The sequence below is a fragment of the Solanum lycopersicum genome, chromosome 10, assembly GCF_036512215.1.
Source record: "Solanum lycopersicum chromosome 10, SLM_r2.1".
Taxonomy (NCBI): domain Eukaryota; kingdom Viridiplantae; phylum Streptophyta; class Magnoliopsida; order Solanales; family Solanaceae; genus Solanum; species Solanum lycopersicum.
The window spans coordinates 22,924,096-22,938,494 of NC_090809.1; the positions used below are offsets into that span (position 1 = coordinate 22,924,096).

The 14,399-nt window shown below is 32.2% G+C and overlaps 1 protein-coding gene across 4 annotated transcripts in view; it reads left to right on the plus strand.

The window, feature by feature from the left end:
* Window positions 1–392: 392 nt before the first annotated feature.
* LOC101263771 (sugar transporter ERD6-like 8) overlaps window positions 393–14,399 on the plus strand; it is a 103,661-nt gene continuing 89,654 nt past the window's right edge. For all 4 annotated transcript variants that reach the window (XR_011212135.1, XR_011212134.1, XM_069290409.1 and 1 more), the window contains exons 1-6: window positions 393–620; window positions 699–761; window positions 5,673–5,762; window positions 5,917–5,976; window positions 6,052–6,117; window positions 6,246–6,311. Coding sequence is in view for 2 of the 4 variants with exons in the window: in XM_069290409.1 (XP_069146510.1) it covers window positions 507–620; window positions 699–761; window positions 5,673–5,762; window positions 5,917–5,976; window positions 6,052–6,117; window positions 6,246–6,311 (459 nt within the window). In the remaining 2 variants the exon portion in view is untranslated. The remainder of the gene's footprint in view (window positions 621–698; window positions 762–5,672; window positions 5,763–5,916; window positions 5,977–6,051; window positions 6,118–6,245; window positions 6,312–14,399) is intronic.

The following is a 14,399-nucleotide window of genomic DNA, read 5'->3' on the forward strand; positions in this document are numbered from 1 at the left end:
AAAAAACATAACAGAATAAAATCATATTTCACTAAATTGTCTTAAATAAATTTATATTTTTAAGACTTATTAATTTATAATATTAATGGAATCATATTATATATAGGAGTCTTCGAAAAATATATTATCTTATCGAAATGATTAATTTTTTCTGTTGTCCCAAATTTGAACTAGAGAATATTATCTTAGAGAGGTTATTAAATAATTAATGAAATGTTAGTATAGTGTGGTTTTACTGTACCTCGGTGCATACCTTAATTTGGAATAAAAAAATGTAATGATTGAATGAGTCATTAGATAAATAAATGTTTATGAATTAATTATTAGTAGAATGAGTCTTTTGGGTAAATAATAAATTTAATGGTCGTAAGTGATGCAGCTAAGAATTCGGCATTGTTATATTGAAAATGTCTACACAAACTTGTGTTCCAATTTTAATTTTTACCGGACATTGTTGAATTGTAGAAAATAATAATATTGTATCATCTGGTGAACTGGAAAACAAAATGGAAGAAAATGGGCATAAAGAGCATCTCATAGTGAAGCATAGGGAGGAGTTGTTTATGGTATATTTCAGTACTGTTGTGGCTGTTTGTGGCTCTTATGCATTTGGAACATGTGTAAGTTGAGAAATCATACTATTGTTACTTTTATTTTTCAAATATATGTATGTATATATATGGTGGTGATGCATGCAGGTTGGATATTCATCTCCCACACAATTTTCTATAATGGATGAACTTAGCCTCTCCTTTTCTCAGGTTTTGCCATCTCCCCTAATAATTAATTTTTCATCAATGTTGAATAATTTATTATCTTTTGTTGCACCATAATATAGATGTGGACCAAAGAAACATCCAATTATTATTATTTAGGTAAACAACCATCCACAATCTTGCTTGTTTTGTTTTTGCACAAACTTGCTCAATAACTCTTACTCAATATCAGGGTCTAGCCAATATTAATGTCACCTACTCTCTTTGTTCAATTTAATGTGACTTGTTTTTTGTCATCAATTCAAAAAGAATGATACATTTTGCTTATTTGGCAAATAGTTAATGAAATTATAAATATATCATCCATATTGGATTCCAATTATTTGGAAAAGAACTAGGGAAAGGTGTACTCTTCTGTGTAAAAATTTATTTATTTTTGAGAATAATTTTGAAAAAAATCGCATAAATTAAAAAGGGGAATAAATGTGACTACCGGCAAGTTGATAGTACATTGTGAGACATCCAACTTACATGTGTTTTGGACGTTTTATATATCTCTTGATACCAATTTTATCACATCCCATAAACGAGGGACATAACCAACACTTGCTATCAACTTACACCAATTGTGTACAAACATATCTATCTATCCATTTACCATATATAAGCATAACACTCCGCATAAATCTTTGGAAAATTTTAATTTTCTTATAAACATTTAAATACAAGTCTCATTATCTCAAAACGTAGGTTACGATTTTGGCCAAAATACTTTAATGTGTGATAACATTGACGTCAACATAAAAATCATAAAGAAAATATATATCCCAAGTACATGACTAGATCTTACTAGTGTGTTTCTAGACATGTAATGATATACATACATACATGAGGATAATAGAACTCCTAAGCATGAATCGGTTGATAAAAATAGTGACTGCCACCATTAATTTTTCATATCGTATACACTCGTGACGTTAATCAATTTCTCTAGATATAATTTGGTATTCGCTATCAATTAATATGTTGTTAAAAGATCATACTTGATTCGGTCTATCATGTTAAGACTAAGAAATCATGAGATGAGAAAGATAAATCAAATCAATTGTGTTAATTGCTTGGTCTCTTATAATTGTTTTTTTTTTCAGATAAGAACATAAGATGAATGGAAATTAAGATAAGACTTTATGAGAAATATCAGTATGCTAAATGATATAGGGTTCTTTAATCTATAATCTATAAATTATATATTATTCTAAATAAATGTATACAATTTAAGCTCGTGAGGTATTCTCTAGTCTAATCAAGTACGAATATGAATGAGAATAGAATTGATTTATGTTTGAGAGAGAAATGAAGAAATTAGATTCAGAATACTACAGATCTATATAAATAATAAATATTTGTTATATATTAATTTAATAAATAATAAAAAGCCACTAGTATAATTATAACATTGATCCTCCTGATCTGGTGATTTTTGTTGGTTAAATAAGCAAGAGCTTTTGCGTTCATCAATGAAAAATATTTATTTTTTTCCTTCTTACTTCTCCAATTTTTCTTGATTCTTTATTAAATCAAGAAAAAACATCTGTGCGATTATAGATTGTGAATATTTTGGTGTAATTCGTGTTTAATAAAAATGTGATTGCACTATTAGCTTATCTTGCGAAATGTTTAATTTTTTTAATAGATTTTTTCATAAACCTCGCGTCACCATCTTATAACAAGCCCTAGAGGTTGCATGTCACTTTTTTGTCAGGCTCAATTAAAATATTTTCATGTATTTCTTTCATGATACCATTCTTATGTTGAACGGGATACATTTCAGGGTCAATTTAAACATGCTATTGAAGTTTTAATTGTTGGACAATATGATAATCACACCCAGGATAATGTTCAAACTAAATAGCAATAGGAAGAGAGTAAAAATGACATCAAATATTAAAATGGGTAAATTTGATATCCGAATAACTAATACAATAATATTGATGAAAAATTTTATAGAGTCAAAAGACTACTAGTCAACAATCTTTATTTCTTACAACTCACAAAAATATTAATTGCACACTGTTTTCTCACAAACTAAGAAGTAGTTTGTGGATTACTCCCTCTACACTCTATTGCTTCTCTATATTGGTGTATCTTCAAGTGTTCAATTACTACTCTATTTATCGAGTTTTTTTAAAATACTTATTTACATCATTAATGACATAATATGGTAGCCGATTTCCACAAAAATTTGGCTGCCTAACTCTACCAAACTTATACCAAGCTTTGACTACCTACTTCCCCAAATGTGGCTATCAACTTTCACATTTGTGGCTTGTTATTTCAACAAGTATGGTTGCCAAATTAATTGTTGCCAAGATTTATTTCAACATTAATTATAATATTCAAATCATATAGGAAGATATTTCTTATTAGAATAAAATCATTATATTCTAAAATAGTATATTCTTAATATTATATTGATTTCCATTAAGATTTTGATATATTCATTTGTATATTAAGATTTGAATAAAATCTAGATGTCTAGATTTGATTATATATCTAAATATTAAGATGTGGTATCTAGATCTAAACACTAAATGACTAAAAAGGTTTGTTTTCAATATTTAAATATGCATAAGAAATAAACTATTATATTAATAAAATGTCGTTAAGAAAATATATTTCTTTTAATAGGAATAATATATTAAATATTTACATTTGATTAAAGAATTAAATTACATGATAGGAAAATAAGAATAAAGCCCTCTTGATGCGATGAGAAAATGGCTAGTATTCAAGGCTAGTCCCAAGAAAGCAAGCTAAAGGGCTATCCTGATAAGAAGATGAAGCCTGATCGGGCCAAAAATGAAAGCAATCGAAGGAATGGGTAGAGCATGTTCTATTTTTCTAAATCTTTTATTATAGTATAAATATTTCTAAGAATTTAAAATAAATTTTTTTGTAAATTAATTATTCAACTAATCAAATGGTGTTCCAATTCAATCATTTAGTGTCAAAAAAAAAGAGGAAGAAAGTTTGTAGCAATGAGAGAAAAGTCATTCAAAGAGTGATAGAGATGAGATGATATTATTTTATAACTTATTAAATAATTTTGAATGTTGTTAAGACTTTTCTACAGATTTGATTAGTTTAGAATTTTCCAAATCTATTAAGTAATTTTATTTTTTCAAAAAAATTAAATAAATAGAATTAACGGGTTGAATATGAGTGGTTCATATTCGAACCTAATAAATGAAACACACTTATCATTTCTTTGCTTTAATATTAAGACGTCAGAATCAGAGCATCTGAATATTAAGATGTGCATTAAGATCTAGTTGTATAAATCTGAATGCATATGTGAATATTAAGATGTGATCTCTAAGTATGATCACCTAATGATTAAGATTGTTTGTTTTCAGTATTTGAATGTGCATATGAAATTAAACTTTATAAAATATTATAAAATTTCCATTTCAACAAAAAAAAATATTACTTTTTAATAAAAATAAAATTTTAGATTTTTATATTTTATTTAAAATAATTATATGATATGTAAATAAAAATTATATATTGATATAAAAATTATTGTAACATGATTTCTTTTAAGAATTCAACATAAAAATCTTTTAATATGAAAATATGTCACAAAAAAATTCGGAGGCATAATAATGGTATCAAAAATTTCAATAGGTATGATAGATACTAGTCGAAAAATAATAAAGAAGATTTTACATCATCAAAGCATAACACATATTCTAGGTAATCAAAAAAATTGTGTTTTTTTGTTTGAATGACTTTAATTTAATTCTCTAACTTGTGAACCTCTAGCATTATCATGCTTTTGTTTTTCAGTTGTCATCTTCAAAAAATATACTAACATTTGTATTATATAATGGTTTTCCCCATCCAATTTAATATTAATTTTTCTTTGCATTCTTCAATGTCAGGTGCACTATTTTAGTCAATAACTTCAAAGCAATACTCATCTTTTCATTAATTTCTTCCTCAAAATTTTTCTTTCAACTAAAACTGAATATTGTGATGAAGAATTATTAGGAGCTCCAACATTTTTGCCACCAACTAGATATAACTTTAACTTGGACTCCAATCATGAACTCCTTTTGTTATACAACCTTCAAAAAAAATTGTACACTAATTTGTAATGAAATTAAAGGGAAGAGATCAAATCTTCAATGTCTTTGGATTAAACAAATTAAATTTCCACAAGAGACTTCATATATGTATATATAGTTGTTATTTTAATCATGACTACTATGTTTTTACTCAAACATCTTTAGTTATCGATAAACATCAATACACCAAAAAATATTATTACAACAAGAGTTCTCAATACAGCACAAAAAACTTGTTAATATAAGAAAATACTTGTACAAATTATGAAAACTTACCAGTTCAAAAGGAAAAAATTGGCGTTTGGTTGAAAAAAAGAGTAGAAGAGTGTTTGAAGAGAGAGAGAGAGAGGTAACTTGATTTTTTTCTAGCGTATTAAATAAGTATGAATGTTATTAAAATGACCTAAGGATTTGATTCGTCCAGATCCACTCAGAGGCTTTTTAAAATAAGAAACAAAGGAACATAATTAGGTGAATCTGAATGATAAGATTCAGAACTAAAAACTAATTAAACGCATGGACCGAATCTAGATGATTAAGATTCAAATCTTCATTAACTTCAAAAAATCATGTCTTAAAGAGCTAAATCAAAATAATAAAAATTCAAACTTTCATTAAGTGCAAACAAATAAGGCCTTAATCAATGTGATTTTTTTATTTTAATATTTCGATACATGCAAACATGAAAATAATGTCACACTACAAGAAAACAATACATAACGAGTAAATGGATAAAAGAATAATAATTATATATGGAGTATCTTGAAATATTATTATAATTTAACAATTTCAATTACTATAAAGTTGTGTTTTTATTGAAATGCAGTACTCCATTTTTGGATCAATATTAACAACTGGTGCAATGCTTGGTGCAATCACTGGGGGACGAATTGCAGATTTTTTAGGCCGAAAAGGAGTAAGAACTTGTTGAACATTGATCTATAGATCTACAATATTAATGACAGTGTTCATTTATAGAGTTTTGATAAGTAGAAGTGTATGAATTTGTATTTGATATCAATATATATTGTGATACATTCAATAAATATATGTATATGTTAATCGATCAGGCGATGAGGCTATCATCTGTAATATGTGGTGCTGGATGGTTAGCAATCTACCTTGCTAAGGTTTGTATATCTTCTGTTTTCCTCACAGTACATTCAAACTTCAAATAAATAAATGTTGTGATTTCATAATTGAAGGAACCGATGGTACTATACTTGGGGAGATTTTTAGCAGGCTATAGCATTGGTATTATTTCTTATGTGGTATGTGCATTTCTCTTCTTTTCTTTTAGATAAAAAAAAGATCCATTTAAACATCTCATATTATATATATATATATATATATATATATATATATATATATATATATATATATATCACATCGCATGTAGGTTCCAATGTTCGTTGGAGAAATATCGCCAAATAAATTGCGAGGAGCACTATCCTCCACTAATCAGGTAGGTACTGGTACCAACAACAAGTTTTTATTTTAATTTGTTGAAAAATACTTGTGTTTCCTGGGAAGGAATAGGCCAATCACAAAAAAATGTTTCAACTTGTTTACTACACTAGAAAATTTGCGTCACGCCCCAAGCCTTCACCCTGGATGTGGTTAGCACTCGAGAATCATTGATGCCCCCTAAGTGAACCCTTGGTCGCAAACTCTGAATATCTAGAAATAAACATTCAAACTGGCCTCAAGGGAAACTTTAAGTCTAGAACATAACAACTTAAATGAACAAAACTCAGGCACTAACATTTATCTAACTATGAAGCTCTACTAACTGTGATGGACGTATGGACAAGACCCCTGACATTCTAATAAAAAAATCAAATGAGTGAAAGTAAAAAAGGATCCTCCGATTGAAAGGAGGCTTACCAACAACTGTGGAGCTAAATTGGTTCAACGAAGCACTGGATTCTGATCTTGATTACATGTATCTGCATTATAACAGATGCAGGTCAAATAGTGTCAATACTTGGAACGTACAAGCAGGTGAGAAAAAATCTAAAACATGACATAAGCTTGAACTGGAACTGAAAAAATCACTTACCTCATTTCAGTCAACTAAACTCATTTAAATATAAAGCACTGATAAAGATGCAATATAAAGAAAAGATTTTAAAATAGTAGAGACCAACTCAATGTAGTGAAGAATACAATAATAATTTGGTTTGTATGCAAAAATACAAAATAACATTGTTTGAGAGATACTTTAACTGACAACCATCACTATGAGCTATGTGTAGATACAATGTCTAGCTCGTGCTGCCAGAACTATCATATAATTAGGTGGGGTGTAGAACTCCTTGATTAAGTTGATCCACTAATATTTTTTAAAATCCAATAAGGAATCATCTAAAATTTACGACCCTTTCTATTCATATTGGCTACATGGTTTAAGGGGGTTGTGAGTTGTTAAAACCCTCCCCCATATTGGTGCATAATACCACTCCCAAAATATTATGTTTAGACAAAACATTTCCTCTTCCTCATGTTTGAGATTATTACTTAAAAGGATTCTCTATAAAAAGTCTATATTGAAAACTGTTCATGAACTCTTTAGAGAATTGTTGTTTCCTCTGATCTTAAATTTAAAAACACTTACTCTTGGAAATAGTTGGTTTCATTTATCATTTTAAAGAAAATAAACTCAAATCTACTCTTCATCAACTCAAACACTCAAGTCAGCAAACAAGTTTAAAAGATTGTAAAAAGATAAAAACCCATAAGTCTTTGTAACATTAGAGAACCTCATCATAACCCTTGTTAAATCCTACTTGTGCAATGCATAAGTGTAGTCTCATACCCCACTCATTCTAAGTAGTACCTTTGAAGGATCATAGCTAAATTCAATTTTCATAGAATAATTCATATTCGTATGATATAGGGAAAATAACATTAACCGACATAGACCATGCAAGCTACATAAAATTCAAAATTCTATCCTCCACACCAAAAACAGGTGTCTTACTTGCCTAAGGTAGAACTAGCATATTTAGCTTTGTAGGTGGATCCACTAGCTAAAGACCTATGTGGTCACATAGTTATGGGATATGAATATTTCTACTAGAAACACTAACTACTAACGTGGAGGTTTCCATGTCATGAGATAACGGTATTCGGAACCAGACTACTAGCATGAAAGAGCCTATCTCACAATCATATCCACTCGGCACTAAGCATAATTCCCTTTAAAAGTCATATTAATTCGTTATTTAAGTTCATGTTCGTAAATGAATGTAGTAGACATTAAAGTCAACTTGCTATCATTATAGCTCATGAATTTATTAGGTGAGAATGTCCTTTCAACCTTAGAATCATTAATACGTGAGTAAACCTATAACATCATATTCATAGCATTTCATGAGAATGTCCTTTCAATCAACATAACAAGATTATTATATACATACATACATATTTCATGCATAATAAAGTTTTTAAGGTTATAGGGAAGAAGGATCTTGCATCAATATCACGATAACACAATAGTGATAGGATCATCACCATCTAAGTAAATCACAAATTCATATACAATCCTCATCAACATGTATGAAACTTAACAAGTTGCCCCTTAAGCCTATGAATCAAGATACACCTTAACTTCTAGAATTGTAACATTATGTATAGAAATTCCATGATCCAACAACTAACTAATGTAAACATAATCAATTGTCAAGCTCCAATCATCAATCAAGCCATACCATAGTTCACAGTTTAGGAAAAGGGAGAAATTGTGGGTCCAAGGGAGATTTTCATCATAATTTTACAGTACTCAAACATTCCAATCATAAATTATCATAATCAACCAAAATTAAACAATTGAAACCATATTGGGAGAAGACCTATTATATAGATTGAAAAACCTTATGTTTAAAGAATTTGTATTCTTAAAACATAATTTTAAGGGGCAATTTGGGTGATAGCTTCCCAAAGATGAAAAATATTCATACATTAGGTTGAATAATATACAAAATTGGATAATAGAGGTTGTTTCTTAAACCCCTAGATCTTTCTATTCGACGGAGTCTTAGAGAGAGAAATTTTGAACAGGAGAGTTAGTTTCTAGTTTAATTCTTATGAGGTATCATGACTTTTGAGGGTAGTTATTAGTCATAAAAGATTTAAATATATGTTATAAAACCATAAAAAAAATTCCCTTAACTCTAATCAATTAATAAGGAAATTACCAACCTAACTCTCCTAATGGTTGAAACTAGTGTGCTTTAGGTGGTGAGCCACAAAATCCCCACCCACGGACCGTAGATGGGTCACACCACGTACTGGAAAGGAGTAGTTTTGTTTAGAAAGGAGGAGGACCAAGGGAAAAATAGGGAGACTATGTCTTGACCCACGACCCTCACCTACAGTGTGTGGGTCACCTCACGGTTTCTTAGTGCCCATTCGTAGGTCAAGCTCTCTTTTGACAACTTTTAGGGTCTTCTCCTCAAGAACCCATGGTGGGTCCTTGAGGGTCGTCGATGACGTTTAAACCCAACAATATTTGCACTAACTTTTGGAGGTAATTTTAGGACTCTAATCATTATGTTGAACCCCATTTAGGATACTAGACTACATGTTAGGGTTTAGGTTAGTTCATAAGATTTTATGGGTATTACACTATCTCACCCTAGGAACATTCATCCTCGGTGTTTATCTAAACACCAAACAAAGTTACAAACTCTATATTAGCATCCCATTATGCATGAAACATCAAAAATGTGCAAAACTCGCAAATGACCTATTCACCTCTTGCACTATTCAAAGGAGGAAACTTCGACTCCATATTAAGACATGGCCAATGCAATACAAGGAAGTAGGAACTACATCTACCAACCCAATATGCCAAAAAAAACTCACGAATCCACATAATCATGGGAACTACCTTCTATAAGTCAAAGCAAGTTAAACACCACAATATGGAGCCAACATGTAATTCCATCAAAAACACAACTAAGCATGTTCATCAATTCACCTCATGTAGTCAAATATGCAACCATAATACTAAAATGCAAATCAAAATGAGGAACATATAAATCATGAAATCTCAATTTATGCTAAACATGAATTTGTACAAGCACATGCGCAACATAAGGAAAACATTGAAAATCATATTATGCACAAGACTCCCAAAAAGTACAAACTTAAGAGGAACTACCTATGTGAAGCGTGAAAAAGAGTAGAACGAAAAGATGAGGATAACGAAACTTCATCTCGTCCTCGGCCTCCTATGTAGAACACTCAACTAAGTGATTCCTCCATAGGACCTTAAGGAAGCTACTTCCTTATTTCTCAACCTCTTGACTTTTCGGTCTAAAATCTCTCCCGAAACCTTCTCATAAGAAGGACTCTCGTCAATTCCTAAACCCTCTAAAGGAAAGATATATACAAGATCCTCAATGAACTTCTAAAGCATGGAAACATGAAACACCGGGTAAGCCACACCTAATTCATTTGGCAAGTCTAATTCGTATGCAACTTTCCCAACACATTTTAAGACATGGTATAGGCCCTCGTATTGGGGACTAAGCTTCCCCTTCTTACCAAACCTCATAACACCTTTCATGTGTGAGATTTTCAAGTAGACCCAATCACAAATTTCAAACTCTAGATCCCTTCTTTTATTATCGGCATATGATTTTTTCGATGACTATGAGCCGTATTTAAGCTCTCTCTAATAAGTTGAAATTTTTCAATGGTCTCACAAACCGGTTCATCACCAATGAGAGAAAATTCATCTACTTCAAACCAACGAACTGGGGATCTACACCTCCTACCATACATTGCTTAAAACAAGGTCATGACAATGCTTGAGTGCTAACTATTGTTGTAGGAAACTCTATCAATGGGAGATTGGAATCCCAATTACACACGCCCTCAACATGTCTTTTAAGTTTTTATTTGTGTGTTCCTCTTGACCATCTGCTTGATTGTGGAAAGCAGTACTAAGTTTTATATCAGTACCAAGCCCTTTTTGGAATGTCTTCCAAAAGTGTGAAGTAAATTGAGCCCCCCCCCCAATCCAAAATAATATACAAGGGAACCCTATGCAACTTCACTATTTCATTGACGTATGATTTGGCATAATCTTTCGCCGAATAAGAAATCTTGATTGGAATAAAGTGGGCTCATTTTACCATTCTGTCCACAATGGACCAAATAAAATCATATTGGCTTCGAGTTTGAGGAAAACCCAGAACAAGGTTCATATTTACATCCTCCACTTCTAAGTGGGAATATCTATATATTGGGGAAAAACTACAAGTTTTAGGTGTTCGGCCTTAACTTGTTGACAATTCGGACATTTGGCCACAAACCCCATTATATCCTTCTTCATATCATTCCTCCAATAGACTTCTCGTAGATCACGATACATATTTGTAGCTCCTAGATGAATAAAATAACGTGAATCATGATCCTCTTCTAAAATTTTATCCCTTACGCCATCAACATCCGAAACACATAACCTACCTTGGTACCTAAGCACCCCATCTCCCCCATGGGAGAAAGTCTCAACTGACTTGTTGAGAACCGATTGTTTCAAATTTATTAAAATGGGATCAAGGTGTATCTTAAACTTTACATCCACAAGAAAAGACGATTCAGAACTATGATGGACCATGGCACCACCCTTGGTGACTACATAGACACCTAACCAGGCCAACCCACGAACTAATTCCTTCTTCTCATATTCTACATGAACCACATTACCTATGGACATTCGACTTAAGGCATCCGAAACTACATTAGATTTTTCGTGGTGATAAATGGGACTTATGACATAATCCTCTAAAAGTTATAACAATCTTCTTTGTCAGAGATTCAAGTCTTTATTGTTAAGCATATATTGGAAACTCTTGTTATCACTGAAAACATCTACATAGCCCCTACATAGGTAGTGCCTCCATATTTTCAAAGAAAACACCACCACCACTAATTTGATATAATGAGTTGGATAATTTTTTCATGTAACTTGAGTTTGCTTGAAGCATAGTTCATTACCTTTCCATGTTTCATAAAGACATCCGAAACCCACTCGAGAAGTGTCACAATATATATAACAAATTCATCGGTACCCTCTGATAATGTCTACATTGGAGCATATGTAAGTCTATCCTTCAATTCTTTGAAGCTTTTCTCACAAACCTCCGGCCACACAAACTTTGAGTCAATGTTGTCAATGGAGAAACAATGTCGGCCAAGCCCAAAAGGCTTGTAATATCGGTAGGAGTTAATTGTCTAGGCCAACCCTTGACCGCATCTGTCTTTTTTTGTATCTACCCCAATACCCTTGCTCGACACAATATGACCAAGGGAAACAACCTAAATACACATTTACTAAACTTAGCATATAATTTGTGGACATTAAGAACTTGCAATATGACCCTTAAATAATCCATATGTACATCTTCACTCTTCAAATAGATCAAAATATCATCATTAAAGAAAATCACAAACTAATAAAGATATTGTCTAAACACATTATTCATTAGGTCCATAAATGTCGTCGGGGCATTGGTTAACCCAACAGACATAACCACAAATTCATATTGACCATACCGAGTCCTAAAGGTCATCTTAGGAATGCCAACCCTCCTACCCTTAGTTGATGGTAACCTGAACGAAGATCTACCTTGGAGAAATAGTTGGCACCTTGAAGTTGATCAAACAAATTGTCAAAGGAAGGGTTACTTATTCTTTATAGTCACTTTATTTAATTGGCGGTAGTCAATACACATTCTAAGGGACCCATCTTTCTTTTTCACAAACAATATTGGCGCACCCAATGGAGAAATGCTTGGTTGAATAAACCCCTTGTCTAACAATCCTTGATTTGTTTTTTCAACTCTTTCAATTCGATCGGAGCCATTATATAGGGAGAGATAGATATGAATTATGTATCCGGAAAATATCAATGCCACAGTCTATTTCCCTTTGTGGAGGAATGTCAGGAAAGTCATCGGGAAAGACTTCTACAAACTCACTCACCTCGGGGACCGACTATAAAGAAGGGACCTTGACTAAACATCCAAAACCCTCACAATATTATACATACATCCCTTGAAGATCATTTCTCTAGCTTTTAGACATGAAGAAATTGACCTCTAGGAATAGTACACCCCCTTCCACTCTAACATTGGATCTTTTGGAAATTGAAACTTGACTACCCAGTACCTACTATCTATAGAAGCATAATATGCATAAAACCAATCCATGCCAAAAATTACATCAAAATCAAGCATGTATAATTCTACCAAATCAACCAAAGTGACATTAGAAGACAAATAAATAGAACAACTCTTATGGACTCTTTTTGCCACTACCAAGTCACCAATCGGGGTAGACACAAAAAAAATTCTTTTACACATCAGGAGTATTTCAAATTTCATAGCCACAAAAGGTGTAACAAATGACAAAGTGGCACCTGGGTCTAACAATGCATATACATCAATAGAAAATACTAGCAACATGCCAGTCACAAGATCCGGGGAGCTCTCTTAGTTACCTCGGGATCGAAGAGCATAGAAGCGGTTCTTCTTGGGAGCATCGGAATTCGAACCACTTGGAAGGGATTTATTTCCCTCTTTTTCTTGATATCTTAGTATGGGACAATCTCTATTCATATGGCTGATCTTCCAACAACTAAAGTGACCATCCGTGCCAACTAGGCACTTGCCATCATGTTTAAGTTTCACCACTATTACCTCCTTTGATCTTAGGGTGAGGCACCCTGTCCTTGTTGAATCTCAAAACACTAGAGGAGCCTTTTTGGAAAACCTTTTCTTGAACCTTGGTGTACCTTGAACCTCAAATTTACCATTGGAAGAATTTCCATTATCGATCCTTGCCCTTTTTACCTCTCTATTCTTCTTCCTAAGACTTGTCTCCTGTACTTGTTGAGCATACACCGTTATACATTAAATTTCCATATTAGCATGGAGCATTGCTGCACGTCATTCCTCAATTCATTCGGACACACCCATCACAGATCAACTCATCTTACCCCTAGGATTGGACACCAAAGACAGGTCATACTTGGACAACTTAGTGAATTTTAAGGAGTGCCTATTAGATGAAGGTTGATAAACTCTTCAACTTTAGTGTCCCTCTTCTCACATGAAAAGAGCTGATCATAGAATGATCGCTTTAAAACTTTCAAACTTATGGTACCCACTCTTATAGCCCTATTATCCTTCCATTTAGTATACCATACTTGGGCCACATCCCTCAATTGATATGTAGGTAGTTCGACTTTCTCAATAAAAGTCACCCCCATAGCATCCACTATCTGACCTCTTCAAGAAACTCTTGAGGATCTTCATTCTCTTTGGAACCAAAGAACTTAGGAGGGCTCATTCTTGTGAAATCTATCAAACTTGAATCCATGGTTCTCACATTAGGTTTTACACGGGCCCCAACTTCCCTATTTGTTTGTGCCATCATGGATTGGATTTGAGTTGTCACGGCTTGAGCTTGAGCCATCATGAATTGAGTTAGTGCATGAAGATCCGCCCTTATTTCCACATTGGTGATAGCCCCTCAT